The 16931-nt window shown below is 38.7% G+C and overlaps 1 protein-coding gene across 2 annotated transcripts in view; it reads right to left on the reverse strand.

Annotated features, from left to right (window-relative positions):
* Nucleotides 1-16931, reverse strand: part of FBN1 (fibrillin 1) — a 153327-nt gene that overhangs the window by 65670 nt on the left and 70726 nt on the right. For both annotated transcript variants that reach the window (XM_014944426.1, XM_014944427.1), the window contains exons 12-19: nucleotides 16306-16446; nucleotides 15400-15519; nucleotides 11982-12107; nucleotides 9716-9838; nucleotides 4774-4896; nucleotides 3331-3483; nucleotides 1757-1810; nucleotides 705-830 (exon numbers count right to left, since the gene is read on the reverse strand). In XM_014944426.1, the coding sequence (XP_014799912.1) occupies nucleotides 705-830; nucleotides 1757-1810; nucleotides 3331-3483; nucleotides 4774-4896; nucleotides 9716-9838; nucleotides 11982-12107; nucleotides 15400-15519; nucleotides 16306-16446 (966 nt within the window). The remainder of the gene's footprint in view (nucleotides 1-704; nucleotides 831-1756; nucleotides 1811-3330; nucleotides 3484-4773; nucleotides 4897-9715; nucleotides 9839-11981; nucleotides 12108-15399; nucleotides 15520-16305; nucleotides 16447-16931) is intronic.

The following is a 16931-nucleotide window of genomic DNA, read 5'->3' on the forward strand; positions in this document are numbered from 1 at the left end:
ACAGTGCTTGCACTAGTCACCTCTAAGAAGTAAGAAGAACTTATTTCAGTTTTTCTGTGATGAAAAATTTGGTTTTAGATTTTTTTCACTTGAACAGCACAGGAAATCATCCCTAGCTAGAGACACCATGCCATCAGATTCTGCTGGTGCTTTCAATGACAATAAATATTCCTGTGTCTGGCCAGTACACTTAACACAGTTAACCAATAACCCTGTCTGAAAGCTGAAAGGTAATTTTCCCTGAAGTCAGAGTTGGGAGAAACCATCTAAGCCTTCTGTAGCATACAGGATGCTTATCTTCTTATGATCAGTTGGGATTTTCACTTGAATCCCCTGCTTTTGGAGGCACCTAGCACATTGATGATCCCAAATCCTCCCTGTGGTGCATTGTAATTGAAGGATCTGGCTGCTTCTGATTTTGAGAAACATTGGTACTGCAGAGTGCATATTCAGTGGACTTAACTGAACTGGATGTTTATTGCCTAGTTGCCAATGATTTGAGTCACTGATGGCAATGGTCCCTTACAGCCCCTCAGCGCAGTATTTTATGAGCATTGCAAAGCACTGAAATTAAAACAAGAATTCAGCAGAAACGTCCAGAAGTATCAGAAAAGCAGCTAGTGGATCTGATGAAACATGGAAAAAAAAGGTGGAGGATAAAAACAAGCATCAAACTTCAAAATGAAAAATGGGACATTACATACCAATGCAGTTTTTCCCAGTTGAATCCACTTCATATCCAGGGTCACAAATACATTTGTATGTTCCATGCAGATTCTCACACCTTCCATTTGGACAGAGATCAGTATCCAGTAAGCACTCATTAATATCTACATAAAGGTAAAAAAAAAATCAAAAACAAAAAATGAGACTCATTTGTTAAGGGGCTGTGGGCACTAATTGTTCAAACTAGAAAACGATTTTCAGTATCACTAACATTTGCTGCTTCGTATTTTATAATCATGGAGTCCTGATTAGGGGCTTTTATGGGCTTCACACCTAAATATTTATGCTCAAGAGAAAAAAGCCTCCCTTTCACACTGACTTAAGACCATCTCTAGCCCGTAGACATTTAAGACACTTGTAACTGTAAATAAGAGCTGGGATATTAGACTGAGGTCTAAAATTTAGAGATGCACATGTATTAATATGCCCCTGTATCTCTCAATTCACGGCATTTCCAGATGGCATTACTCTCCAAAGCATGAATATCCCTCCTTTCCAAATGCTTTTTCCCTTTTTACCGCCTGCAAATCTACTAGTGAGCATTGGCTGAGTTTGCAGTTTTTCGCAGTTCTACGACTACAAAGCTTTTATTGTAATCGCTTCCTCCTTCTCTGTAATTAACCTAACTGTCAGCCTAGCCGTTTTGACAGATGAAAATATGGGAGGAAGCTCATTGTTCAACATGGCTTTATTCTTCAGGATTATTTCAGTTGAAATGTGCAAATATGACTTAGATATTATGACTTCTAAGTCATGTAAGTAATAACACTTCTCACAGATTTACAATTATTTTATAACGGCACTCACATGCCTTCTATGGCATAAAACAGAGAGGGTGCACTGGTGAAATGGTGTGCTGCACTCATTTCATCCTAAATTATTCTAATGTGTTGTAAACAGACATCTGAATAAGCCTTTCTGCTATTCTTTCCTGCCATCATCCCCACCAGCACGTGTAACAAATTAAAGATATCAAGGTAACACTTTTAGCCAGAACTGCTATAGTTTGAATTACATTAGGTGATCTTACCATTTCCTCCAGCAGTCATGCCAGTTCCACTGCTGCACAAAGCCTGATATTCAGCTGAAAAAAATATTAAAATATTTACTGGAATATTCTTTCTTTCTTTCTTAGCTCATTGCTTTCAGCATCACAATTTACAATATGCCAATTAATTATTCAAATGAAATAACGCGCCTTTCAATTATTCTAAAAAAACTAATAGCCTCCAGTGTTCTGAACCCGTGAAACAGTTTAGCAGATTCAGGGTCTGCATCTGCTCATGAAGATGGATGAGCAAAAACTTCACATGGTTAACTGACGCGTTTAGGAATAGACATAAACTTCATGCTGGCCCTCCCACGCAAATGAACCGTAACATATTCACAGCAAGATTCTCCAGAACTCATATGCCCAAGCCCTTGCTCAAGGTGCACATTCAAAGTGAACAGGAATCAGAAAAAGTTTTCCTATAAATCTAGCCCATATTTAACTGCATTTAGCAAGAGCGTCTTCAAGAAATTCATAGCAGATCAAGGATCTCTTATCCTTAAAAAAAATAAAAATTAAACTATGTATCAAAGTATCACAAGTATCTCAATTACCACTAAGTTCAAATTCTTCTTTTCAGTTCAGAACAATTAACAGAATAAACTGACAGCCAGATCAGCATTAATTGTTGCCAGGTAGGTGAGCATTTTCCAATTATTTGCACTTTAGTAACAGCCCAAATAATTAAACTGCTAAAATTAATAAATATTAAACATACGTATGGAATTAGCTGTCTTTTCTTTAAGGAAAATCACATGCAACACATATCCCAGTAATATCATAACCAGCAGATTAATATGTACCCTGCTTGAATCAAATAATCACTGCCACCGTATGTGAAAGCTGACCGGATCTGGACATGCATCAGCAATATTTTTAGTCTAGAATGGTTGGAATTTCTGCAAAGAGCTTCTGAGGAGCACAGAGACAAATGTCCTCCTTTCAGGAATTTTTTTCAGTTTCTCCGATACAATGCTCCTCTTTAAGAACTCTACTCTGTTTAAGAACTCTCTTTAAGAACTCTACTTCTGTTCGCCACTCAAAGCTCAAAGAAATGCTACATCTGACTTCTCAACTGACTTAACTGGACGTTTGGTTTTGCATTGACTATCCAAAGCCTACCTAGTGTACAAGTTATTTCAGATTACTTGAAGGATGTAGAATTCAGGCAGCAAACATCTGACTGACAGGTGTACATAAGGAATTGAATATATGAATTACTCAGGATGTTTCCATGAATAACCTGAAGTCAAAATTACATTTGTTGTTATCTGCATCTATCAAAATAGAGTTTCTTGTTTGAAAATCTGTTTTAATGCATGGAACAACTCTGGACCCAGATATTGCCATTTACTGTTGCCTCAAAAAATTCTCTCCTGTACTCTTCCAACACGCAAAATAGTGGATTGCTCAAAATACATAACATATTATACGACTACTTAACCCTTCTGATTTAGGGTGCAATGTTAACACAAAACTGTACTTTATCTTTCTAAAAACAGTTGATCAACATAAAGCTTAGATTAGAATATATACCCATAAGTACACTGTACCTGAATTTTGTGCTGGGCAGGGCTGGCAAGGCTCCCCGAAGGCATAGTCAGTGCTGGCACAACAGCACTCGGATTTTGTAACTGCACCGGTTAATGGCCTCACGCATTGTCCTCTCTTGTAGCCACCATAGCATGTGCTTCGCATATGTGTATCTGAGGAAAGAAATCTCTCTTAATCCTGCCACAGCCAACTATACTGCCATAAATTATAACAAGTATCAAATCTAGCTCGGGTGTCATAAACACTGTAAAATATCTGTCAAAACAAAACATCTTTCACCATTTCCCTATGCTTTTCACCCACCTATACTCTCACTCTGCTCAGGACAGGAAGTTATTCTTCCTCACGCTCCTGAGTTCAGACATACAAACTAGTTACTGCATTTAATGACTTAACATGCATTAGTGAACTGCTAGGGGAACAAGCAACACTTAATCTTGATCTAGCAAGAAGCCATAGGGAAAAGGGACAAAGTCTCTGCCGTGTGACAGGGACATTACTCATTGTAACTTGACAGGCCCAGTGGCAGGATCTCAGAGCTAGAAACATGTATATCTCAAAACTCCTGAAAAAATTTAGTACTGTTTCCTTTAGTCTGACAGTTAGAGGACTGATTTGATTTTAACGAGAAGTATTTTCTCTCCCTCTCCCAAACTTGTCAGTTGTCTCTGACTCATCACGGCTAAAATCACCACTGGTGCAATACCCTGGATTAAGCCCATTAAGGCCATACTAAAGCTCTTGTTTTCATTTCATATTTGAAAAAAGGTAGAATGAGAGAAAAAGAAAAACTTGCATCAGGAAAAAAGCCCGAAATACTCACTCTGTCATTAAAAAAGATCTTTGTTTACTTGTAAAAAACAAAGAAAAAGTGAGCAATGATATTCCAGTGGTAAGATTTAAAATGTTTGTCTTTTCAGATCCAGGGGTGACATTTCTCACTTTTTAAAGACTAGCCCATAATGACTGTCAGACACATTAGAATTTTAAAATCAAACACCTCAAACATCTTTTACTTGTAGAGAAACAGGCAGAAGTGGAAAAATTTATGTGTCCCACTTTAAAAAGAGGTGAAAGAGCAATCAAATCTTTAAGCTTAGTGACAAATGAAGAATTTTACATTGACAGAAATGGGGCAAATTCTCTACTACTCAAAACCCATATGCACTACTTGCCTCCAACAGCACTGTGCTGTATAGTCTCCCTGACCTTGTGATTTGGCCCATGCATTTTTTCTTTTCCAATGCAAAGGAAAAAAAAAAAAGAGCAAAATGGACTATGGCAGTAAATATCTCCAAGCTGTTAGTATCCACTATAACTACCACTAACCAAACCATGACGAAACGGTAAATTCTACATTCAAACTTGATCGGTCCATCAGACTAGCATTAATGCTTCAATGTTGGTTAATTGTGACTCGCCACATATTAAGCTTGTCTTACCGACGCACACGCGTCCGTCCAGTCCTACTGCAAGGCCAGGGAAGCATTCACATCTGAAAGAGCCATCAGTGTTCACACAGCGCCCGTTCATGCATATTCCAGCTGTCTCACACTCATCGATGTCTGTTGGAGAACAAAATGAGCTTTATTAGAAATTAAATTTCATAGTGTTCAATACCTGGCAGAAATTTGCATTTGTGCAGCTTATTTTCAATGTATCCTATACAAAAATATCAAGTGTAAATGGAAACTAGTTTTCAAGTAAAGATTTCATTAAGAATAATGATTAATTGATTCTGTGAAATGGAAGAAGAAGAAAATGCAAAATTCAGGAGAAATAAACAGAACAAAATAACTACACTCTCTTTGGAGAGCAAAAAGGGACTACGTTTTCCTAACTTGTTCCCAAGAGGTACATATTCTGATTTAAGGGTCATTCAAGCAAAAGCATAATCAGAGGAAGGAGGAAACTGTGACTGCTGAGACAAAGGACTTCTGTAGTGTGTAACAGGGTATTCCCTTCCTGTGTTAACAGCTTATGCTGTAAGAAATCAGTCCAGGTAGCAAATTGAATCTTTCACCCCCCTACAAGGTGCTTTCACAGGGCCACAAAAGAATTTCCCTTCCTCCTGCTGCGGGTTAAGTTTTTGGAAGTACATCTGAATGTCCACTGTCAGACCCTGCCTGCATGTAGTGTCTCTCTGGTGATCTACATGACAATTGGGTTTTCCTATCAAAAGCTCGTTACAGCCCGTTCTATAAACTTTCAATGGACAGACTGCACTCTGGCCTTGAAAGGAATTTGTTAATGATTTGAGCCCTCAGCAATTGCTGAGCACAAGCCACCATCTTTGCCCAACAATAGCAGATTGAACAATAAGGCCCTTAGCAATGAGACACAAGAGTGAAACCTTATAATATTAGACTATCACAAAGAGATGTCAAATTAATGAAAAAATTATATAGGCTGTGTATCCTGCTAATAGTAAGATCATTCTCTAGACACAGAGAGCACGCCGTTATTTTCTAAGTGATTAAGAAAAGGAGTGTTTAAAATATTGTTTGGAAGTATGTATAACCTTTATAAAAGAATCACTTCATAACAACTCTCCATAATATATACAAGAGACAGTGTGTGTGACAATTTCCTTTTTTCTGACCTTAAAAGGGCAAATTGAGAGTGAAACACCTCTGTGTTTTACTTAGTTTGTGTTGTTTGGCATAAAACATGGCTTGTATGATCCAAGATTCCTTTCTCAAACTGCATTTTAAAATAGAAGTTATATTTAAGTACATGGGCTCAATTCATTTCTACTTCATCCTGCAATCTTTTGTTCTGTTTCAAGCAAATCTTAAATGCTTTTCCCTCTTTAGTCCTTACTCTGTGTAAGTAAAAACAGAGTTGGGTCTACAAAACATGCCCATACTATTTAACAGTGTAGACAGTTATTTTGTTAGATAACACTGAACTTCTTTGACAGATACAAGTTCTCTGAAAAAAATAAAATTAAAAAACGAACTAGCTTTCCTTTTTTAAGGTTACTTATAGAAACAGAAAGGCAAAGTTACGCTTTTTCCTTTTCCTGTAGTTAATTTTTAAAAAAGATTTTGGAAGTTAATATGAAGTAAAATGTGCAATCCATTTTCTTTTGCATCAATATATAAAAGTGTTGAAAATACTGTTCTAGATGCTTTATAGAAAGGTAAAGTGGGTCACTTAGAATTACACAGATCAGCTGCAAGGCTAGCTCCGTTAAAGATGGAGCCTCTGCTTTTACCAGGGCTGAGATTCCACCCAGTAATTCAACTGCACATGCAAGCATAAAGTCCAAATTTTTAACCTTGACAAGGCTACGCTGTCTTCTGTGGCAAAAGTCGCCATTTGGACAACTTCAAAAATACCCGTTTTTCTGACTTTTTGCCAGAATACCTCAACCTGGTTCTGGAAAACCACCTGATGGATTCATTCTCTATGTCCAATGAGTTTTTGCCTTTTCTGTTTAGCTTGCTCAGTAGTGCCAGCTCAGTACACTAAGTCCTCGAATTTTAACCAGGAAAAATTTACTCAGACTACTGAACTGCCACTTTCAGTTGCCTTGCAAGAGCTTTCAAATTGGGGAATTCCTGTTTGTCTCAAGATGAAACAATGTGTGGAACAAAAATCCTGCTTTAAACCTCTGCCTGGCTGACGTAAGTATTTCTGCAAAATCATCAGCAAATCATCAGCAAAAGAAGCTAATGGTGAATAAGTTTAGTATGTCTTATATTACATGGAATACACAAGACTATGGTGTAACACTCCTTTTTGGCATGTTACTTCATAAAGCCTGAGTGGAATTTCTTACCAGACAGCCAAGCATATGCCCTGTACTTATACATATATTCCAGTTTTATGGAGCTAAGTGTCATTTACAGTATCCCCAACTTTGGGTTAGAAATTCTTCTTCATAGTTCAAAATTCAGCTTAGATTTCATCAAATAAGATGTTTATAGGAGCAATGTGTTGTACGCTGAAATTCTTATATTCCTTGTTGATCCCCTAAAGAGTTTGGCAAAAACACATATTCAATTCCGTATCAAAACTGCTCAGACAGGTAGCCAATTCACTGCAGAAATGTCAGTTTGTGCATACACACATTCCCAATATGCACGGGCACTAACTGCATGTGCAAGCACAAGCTTCAAGTTTAAGCTCGTATAAGATCTCAGTGCATTCACTTCACAAATTCAGGATATGCAGTGTGAACAATGAGTGTTCCAAAGGCTAACCATTCTGTACGACAGAAGTTACCTACTCTGTACAGGAAAGGACATTATTAAAGATCAAGCTTTTAAACTTTTACTAATATGACTGGAGACATTTACCAGAGAGTTGTGTTTTCTCTAGCCACTACATTCCTTGGAATTATTTCATGATACTTTGGGGAAGTGGAAGAAAGGAGACAAATTCGAAGTTGGGAAAAAGTGTAATTTGGGTGTCAAGGTCTCAAAATCTGGTTTGATTTTGACCCAGTAGCAATTTTAATACATAATGAATGTTTGCATGCTCATTCATAGAGAAAAAGGCTTACTGTAATTGTTGAAAAGAAGTGGGAGAAATCCTTTATTTTACTATAAATTCTGTTCCAATTTTCAGTAGAAATCAGTTGAGTTGCCTGCAATTTTGGATAATTTTCAAATATTCTTCCTTTGATGCACAGAAGTAACATTTCTCTAGGGCCAGAAACCCCTTTTTGGCTGTATCCATACTTCTGTTTCGCCAGGAGGCATGTAACAGAGCTGTGAAGTTGAGTATCATTGTTTTTTAAGTAGTCTGAAGCAATTTACATACCATCTTCTTGGATGGTATTTCAGTGCACAGACCAATGTAAAAAAAAAAAAAAAAAAAAAGAAAGAGAAAAAAAAAGAAAAAACCCCAAACGATGCCCAAGGCAAAAATAAAGAAAAGCATTTGGGCTGAGCTTGCACCAGTGAGTCACATCCCTGCTAACAACATAGAGAGCAGCCAGTGGTCTTTGGGAACACAACCAGCTGATGTGCCAAGACCTGATGGGCATCAACTTATTCCCTGCCAATCTGAGACCAAGTCTTGCTGCTGTCCCACACATAGACCAGATGGAAAATAAGCACTAGCAAAGCACAGACATCCACCTACCACTTGGAAAACAGGTAAGAACAGAAAGCTGATTGTGCTAGGTTTGTGAAGGCTGCAGCCAACACAGCCAACAGCTGTTATGCTAAGGAGACACTTCCATGGATCTGTACATTTGTACATTTGAGAAACTAAAGAACAATCCATTCTCATAATCGAAACAACCCTATTATAAAACAAGGATGGGGTTGTCTCTTATTAGAAATACATGATTCTCCCACCTGAAAGCTGTGTAGCACTGTCCTGAACACCTATTGCAAAAGTTATCAAATGCAAGAGAAGTTCCAGATATATTACTGTATTTATTGTCCTGGTTTGGATCTAAAGTCTATGTTTGGACACCACACAGTTCAGACCTAAGACCAGTACAATGTTCAAGAAGCAACAGGATCCAAATTAATTTACCTTTCATGTCAGTAACTCTCAAAACCTAATTATTTATTCAAATATTTACTTTTGTTATTGGTCACAAAAAGATGGTGCTGTATAATCTGGCATGACTTCTTCTAAAATTTGCCAAAGTGTAAGCACGCACTTTTTCTGCCTTGACTGCAAAATTCAAAAGATTTTAAATTTTTCAAAAGAAAACTGTAAGTAACTTGGCCCAGGACCTGTTTATTCCTTATTTTGACTTCTGCTTTGTGCCTATAAAACTTGTTGAAACATGAAGATTTATACACACAAAACTTCCAGTTCCTGACGGGACTGAACGGAAACTCTGATGACATAATGAGCAACCAGAACGCTGTAGTGTCTCCCACAGGGGGTATTGCTGAGCAAGTGCAGCAAACGGAAAAGACAATCTTGCTGTGGTGCTCATGTCTGCATCCTGGTCACACAGGGTGCTGGGCACTCCTCAGAGATGCTCTATTGACTAGGAACACCCAGGCAGCAACGGGAGGAAAAACGCAATGAGGTAACGAGCCAGGACATTTGACTGGCCAAAGGCAGAAAACCTTTAAAAAAACAAAAGTGAGATATACTGGAACCAAACTGCAGAAGACCTCATAGGCAAAAAACCCTGGAGTTTAACTAGGTCAGATCACACAGTCCTTGTTCAAAGAATATTTCCCACTGGCTGGTTAGGGCGGTTGCTCAACACTGTGGAGAAGACTTAGTACTGTCTTGCACAATGACAAGTCATTCTAGCTGATTAAAAAAGCATATCTGACGAGAACTCTGCCCGGTGTTTCTTGTCCCCAAGGAGCACAGCAAGGAAATAAGGTGATTCTTGAAACTAACACAGGGATATGACTCAAGCGTGGAGAACCCATAATTTACTGTGCTCACCTCTGCAATAGCGTCCATCAGATGCTAACTGGAACCCTGGTTTACAAATGCATTTAAAACTGCCATCTTCGTTGATGCACATCCCATTGAGGCACATGTTCCTTATGCTGCATTCATCCATATCTGAAAATGTACATAATAGACAAAATGTTCATAATGTTTCAGTAAAAGAACTCTTACTAGTTATATCCAAAAGATAAACTTTATTTCTTTCTGAGTTGTCAGAAGTATATGATGATCAGAAACATATGATGGGACATAGTACACTCTCCTAGAGGATGTGTCGAAGCAATGACTCTGTTTTTTCATAATGAATCATTAGCATATAACAGTATGCATCCAAAAAGAGCAAAGAGAATGAAAAACAGATGAGAAACTGGACAGCTTAAGAACTGCCAGTTCGTAAAAACCCTAAAAAAGTGAGAAAAGTGTGTAACTGAAGAGGGTTTGGAATCTTCATGTAAATAGATGCTAGGTTAGAAGCAGCCTCCCAGCTAGAATGAAAAACACAATTTTATGTTGCTAAGATCACCTTGAAAGGCAAGTACTGGGCATTTGTGTTTGGAGTGAAAACTTTTGTAACCTCCACTGGCTGAATCTAAGATTTATGATGTGGGAGACTTCTCAGCACTGTGTTCAAGCATGCATTCTGTGGGCACTTTCATCATCAACTTCCATGTAAAATAAAACCTACCCCTTCCCTGGATTCAGCATGACAGGTCATATAGGACGGTACTTACTAATCATAGCTTCATACTAGCATTATACACACTCTGACTTAATGGCATAGCATGAAGGATTCAAATAAGAAAAGGTGGAGGTCCCAGACACTGCTATTCTGAACCCTGCACAGCTACTCACACCAAAAAAAAAAAAAGGCAAGCACAGAATTCAGAGAATTTTGAGTAAGCTTTTATATCCTCTTAGTCTTTATTTCATCCTGGTGCAAATGAAATTAGTTTTGGATTTACATCCAAAAAAAATCAGCACTATTTAGCAGTTTCATCTAAAGGACTATGCACAATTACACTAAGGTATGGCACAATGCCATGGTCTATACTGATTAGTGTGTGTGCACATGTATTCCTAAGAACAAAACTCAGTGCATTACACTGCCAGAGATGAAACTGTTTCATAAGTGGATGCAACAGACATTCTGGCAACATGTGCAATGGAATTAAAAATGTTTTACCAGACTGCCGATGTCCTGGTTCTTATTACTATTAGCACATGGTATTTGGTGGGAAAGGAAGAAATCAGAATCAAGTTTTTTGGTCCAAAATATATTAATTTCAAAATATATTTAGTCAATATAGTTCCATAATAATATATTTAAAAAGCAGCTTATAGTGCTAAACTGCATCTAAAAAAGAGTCAGGAAAAACAAAGTCTTAAAATGTCTGTCTCTACCAAGGATTAACAGAATCACTACTAGCACATAAAATCACTGGATCATAATGACATTACAATATATTCAGAATCGTGCTATTTTCCTTAATATTGCAGCTGTCTTGGACAGAAACTACACTTCTAGACATGGTGTGTTTTCTTTTTATTTGCAGGCTAAGTCAGACAAAAATAATTTATGATTTAAAAAAAAAATCGTGTATCTATCCCAACCAGGAATTTTGGCATTAAGTCTTTGAGCTGAATCACTGAGATAATATTCTGCCAAAAATGTTTCTAAGAACAGTGCTTGAAATTCCTTTAACGTATGAATAGATCATTGGGAACCCTCCCAAGGACCTTGGGAAGCATGATAAAGAACATTCTTCTTTTTCCCCCCTTTACTAAAGGTCTGGGAGGTAGGAACACATCAATTATGTTTACAAATTTTTCTTAAAACAGTTTTTATGGGTCAGACCAGACTGCATCTACATAAAACACATTGCTAGTCACCCAGTAAGATCCCATAAAGCATACTGTTAAACACACAGTAAAATCAGGCAGCATGTGACTCGTGCTCCGGTTTGAAATGTACCACTCCCATCAAAGAAACTGTATTTTGCGATACTGGTATGTGCTATTTCTCCTGCTGGACAGACATCCCGTTGAGGATTGCCAAGCCAAGGCTCCAGAACTGGCTGCAAAAGACAGTTTACTTGCCCTCCCAGATACAACAAAAGGTATTTAGAAATTTGATTCCTTGTTCCTTCCCCTTCTTCCCCCCTCCTCCCTCAAGCAGAGGTCCTTTTCTTTTTCATTGATGTGAATAACCCCTTGCAACTGTAATTACTAATATGGAGTAACTTCAGAAAAGTCTTACCTTCACAGTTTTTCCCATCAGCTGCCACTTGAAAGCCAGCATTACACACACAGTGAAAACTGCCATCTGTATTTATGCATCGTCCATTATTACAGATACGACCATTCTGTAAACATTCATCAATGTCTGAAAGTCAACCAAAAAGATAAATAACATTTTGGAGTTTTTCTTTTTCATATTCAAGAGGAATTTTTCCCATTTTCCCTTGGTCTAGGTTTTTAACCCTACACGGAAACTGTATTCACCTAAAAAATGATTTATTTTGATTTCCATAACTGAATGTTTTAGGGGTGGAAAATGTTCATCAGCTTTAGAATTTCAAGTTGCTGTGAAAGAATTTCAGTGAATATTACCCTGCAGCTTGCTCTAACAAGAATCAGACTCTTTCAATTGTTTTTTTTCTGCATTTTTGTTCATCATGAAAATATTTTTACTGAAGTTTAACTTAACAATAGCTAACTACTGAAGGAAAGACAAGGGAAGCTTTTCTTTTGCTGCTGCTTTGTAAGATAACAGGAAAGTTCAAGACTTTCCCACCTCAGAAGATATTTCTCCTGCTCATTTTATATTTGAAACATCAGCTCCTCATTTCCCTCTCTCTGCAGGAGGTGCTTGGCAAGTGCTTTGGAGGACCTGAATAGTGATATCACACAAGGCTGGCAGCTCTCCCTCTCCTCCGAACGAGGGGAGAGGAGATGCTGAGACAGACTGTCTAGACATTTTTCAGATTGCTCAGTGTTCTCCATCAAGGCCTGGACCATCTCCCAGAGATTCCTGCACACAGGGGACTCCGCTCACAGAGATCTCAACCAGCCCATGCAGACCTATCTATCGAGCAAGCACACTGTCTTCCCAAATATCCTGGGGGTGCCCTTCCCCAGGCCCTCTCTGCAGAAGTGCATTACTGTGCTTCACAAAGAAGTGGAACATGGGGTGTCCTCCCAAATGCCCCTGCTCTCTAGGCACCTATCTGAGGCGGAACTGATGCCTCTCAAAATTGTGAACCTGTATTCGCGTTCTTAGCAGCACAGTAGTTCCGGGAAGCTGCTGAGAAATCCCTGAAAACAATTATTTTGCAAGCAAACAACCAGGCCAGCAGAAGTGAGAGCTGCTCAAGTGACATCGCACCGCAGTGGCAGCCTGCAACCCTCTTGACTTCTAGCAAAAGCGTGAAGGCGATAAACCTCCCCTCATTTGATAAACAAGCATCATCAATCACAAATGCAAGTGAATTTTCTCTCTGCTCAGTCCCTTTCCCCCAACTTCTGTGGCACTTGGTTGTACCTGAGCCTGGCTTCAGCTACTCCACTAGCTTTCTTCCTTAGGACTGGCAGAAAAGCTACAGCATCACACAGCTGACCAGAGACCCACCACTAGTTTATGTTACATTTCGAATTTTCAGATTATGAAAAAACATTGTGGATTATTCTTCCCTCCCCTTCCCCCTTCAGAGAAACTCAAAAAGCAAAGCTCCCCTCGCTCTGAAATGTCCATAATTGCTGCCATCTCCATGTAAGTTCTGGCCTCCTTCTCCCAGAAACGCCAGGTAGATCATAGTAAGTTAGCTGTTAAAGCTTTGACTCCCATATATTCATGGGTAACCATCACAAAATTTCATGTTTTTTGAGGTCCATTTTACATCTTCTCATTTGCAATTGAAAAGCATTGTTTATTTTGATCACTAATCATAACGTGACAACTTTACTCATCTATGTCTCCAATTAACATATTTATTCAGCCAAACTCCTACTAGAATTATAAGGGATTCTAATAATGGTTGCATCAGTAGCTTGCAATACAGACTGCAATGTTTAATCAGTCATCAGACTCATCATGCAGAAAAAAAACCTCTCCTGGAACCTCAGAACAAGGAATAGATAAACATCTGGTCATTATGGAGACTTCATTTTTCAGCAATGGACGTAAGGAATACATTTGCAAAAGCGTATCAGCACAGACACATCTGTGCATGCAAAAAATAAAACCTCAACATACAAAGTAGTCATGCAAAGTAATTTTACAACAAATGCTGATTTTGGCAGGCACCAGTGCTATATGCATATTTTTCCAAGTGCACCCCACTAGCCTTTTTCTTTTCCCTAAACGGGTCCTAAAAATTCCTTTAGAAAACAAAGATTCTGCACATCCTAGCATTTTCTGCACTGCCTGTCAAGCAAGCACAGTTCCCATAGACTGCAAAGGAACTGCTAAGTGACCACACTTTAATGCCATTAAGCTACTGGGCGTCTGACAACCATGTGTTTGTGTAATGAATCAGTCAAATTAAAAGCGTGTGACAAAAATGACTCATGAGTAAATTCATCACTGCTGAGACTCCACTTCAGCACTCCTTCCCCACTAGTCAGCTGAACTATGAAGATGCTTCCGCGACATGGCTGTTTGGCAGCAATTAGGTCAAATACTCCCAGCAATATGCAGCAGTGGTGCTGGCTCTGCATGTCCTCCTGGATTGGAGTAAGCTTTGCACCACAAATACCTTTCTGATTCGCAAAGAGAAGAAAAAAAATCGTACACAAATATAGATAGCTTTCCTCTGCCTCTTTAGAAACTCTCAGGTTCAGACTGTGTGCATGCTCAAGGAACCCTTCTACCTGGTGCAGAAAGCAAAATATGAAGACAAGCTGGGATTCTGAGCACTTAAACATCCTGTTTCACTTAGATGCTTCATTTCTTATGGAATATCAAAGTAGTCATTCATTCTCCTGCCAGAATTCTCTCATTATGACTTAAGTATAAAGGACTGCATCCACCTTTACAGTCAATTTTCCACCCCAGAACATTTTGGGAGCCAGAGAACCCTGACAGATGGTTGACCACCGAGGAGCTGTGCATTCCCCACTCCCATAGGCAGACAGGATGAAGACCATGAGGACTGTTGTTGAGCCTGGTCTTCATAGCACCAATAACAGGGATTCTACAGCTTCCCCACCTAGACCTTCTCAGTGCTTCACTACTTTTCCACACCTTGATAAGTTTTCATTGCTGTAATTTATATTTAGTTCTTTCTTTGACGGTAGGCAGGGACAACACATGGGCACTGTACTCTTATATCTACCCAGTAGAAGACTTATCTTTCCCTCCACCTCTCTTAGTCTTTTAACAGTCTTTTATAGGTAAAGGAAAAACTCAATAGTTTTTTTTTTTCAAAAAAAGATGTCTCTTCCACTTCAAAGCCACAAATGGTGCCAAAATACTTTCAGTACAAGACAAAATGTCTTCATAACCCAGTCTGTGAACAGCCAGCTCAGGCAGGTTAATAATTTTTACTGCCATATCTGATTTATTTTTCTTTAAAAAACCCTTATATTTAATATACCTGTTAAATTTTGCCTAAAAACTATTTTCTCTCCTGGTATGCATACAATAGTACAGAAATGGCTGTAAAACTGTAATTTACCTCGGCACTCTGTTCTAGTTGCTGTGCTCTGATATCCTACACGACACTGGCATATATAGGATCCCTGCGTGTTCACACAGTCTCCACTGATGCATGGATTCTTTTCACATTCATCAACATCTGCAAAACACAGACAATATATTTTTGTTAAGACATTGGTTGAAAGGTATTTGGGTCTGTAGGGGTATTTTATTGGTTTGTAGTTGGAGAAATAGTGTGCTTCAGTCTGAAAGGAAAGGGGACACCACTGAATCCCCAGTAAAAGGATCCCATGTTCTAAGCTAAGCAGGAGCTGGGGAAAGGGAGTACTCGACAAGATATTGCACATGCAAGAGGTAGAGGCCTTAATCTCACACCTCCTCATTCCCAGCACCACTGAAGACACAGATTTTGACAGAAGCAAAATCGTGTATGTAAGAGACATTGCTCCTATCATCAACCTCTGGGTGAGTTCCAAAATTAAAGGGCTCAAGAACCCAACAAGATACTCCTGATGAGCTGAAAAAGGACTTGTAAATGTTACTAAACCCGAGATCCTGACTACTTTGTTGGGTTTTTTTAAGAATAGGTCATTTGCATACTCAAAGAGCTGGTAGCATTTTAAAGAGGTCATGTGCAATCACTAATAAACAGATTATAGTCACAGGTTAGTAAAATAAGAAATCCTTACTTCTGTATAATTTTGCGGCAAGTTTGTTAAATACTGTTTTAAAGGAAAACTGCTGTAAAAATAAGTTTCCAGTTGAAAGCAATTAGTTCTTGGAAGTATATTTACTGTTTGGGTTTTGTTTTTGGAGGGGGGGGTTGTTTTATCTAAGAGCTCAGAGTTATTACATTATGTGGAGAATAATTTTTTTTCTTTAAAGCAAAATTCCCCTCTTTGATTTACAGCAGAAAATCACATACCAATGCATTCCCCTCTAACATCCAGTTGGAATCCTTTGTTGCACTCGCAGCGGTAGCTCCCAGGAGTGGGAATACAGCGCCCATTAAGGCAGAGATGTCGGAACAATTGGCAATAGTCAGTGAGGTTCACTGGCAAGATCACTGAAATAACAGAGTTGCAAAAATATTTTAATACTTCATAATAATCATTTTTGGTAATCTGCAACTTGTGCAACATTTTCCATTAAAAGTCAGCTTTTACCTTCCATCATAATGTGAAACACATAGTAAAGTCAGCATTGGCAAAGAGAAAATGGCACTTTGACTCTTAGAGATTTGTCTGAAAACAGCTAGCAACCACTGATTTTTCTTTTTCATTGTGTCAAGCCTCATCTCGTTTTCCACTTTCACAGGACAAAAGATGACTAAGTCTGCTCATGTTACCCAGTTACCCAGTAACTTTTGCTAGTGGCAAAGTGGGTACATGGCACTGCAGGGATGCCCTTAAATCCTATAGTAGCCAAGAGCAGACCGACTGGTTCAATTCTTGGTTTTCATAGATAGCAGAGGGAGAGGAGGACAGGGATAACCCTGGAAGGTATGCCTATATGGTCTTTGGCAGGCAGATGAGAGTTGGCTCTGTCCAT

Source organism: Calidris pugnax, unplaced genomic scaffold (genome assembly GCF_001431845.1).
Source record: "Calidris pugnax isolate Ruff unplaced genomic scaffold, ASM143184v1 scaffold70, whole genome shotgun sequence".
Classification (NCBI taxonomy): Eukaryota; Metazoa; Chordata; class Aves; order Charadriiformes; family Scolopacidae; genus Calidris; species Calidris pugnax.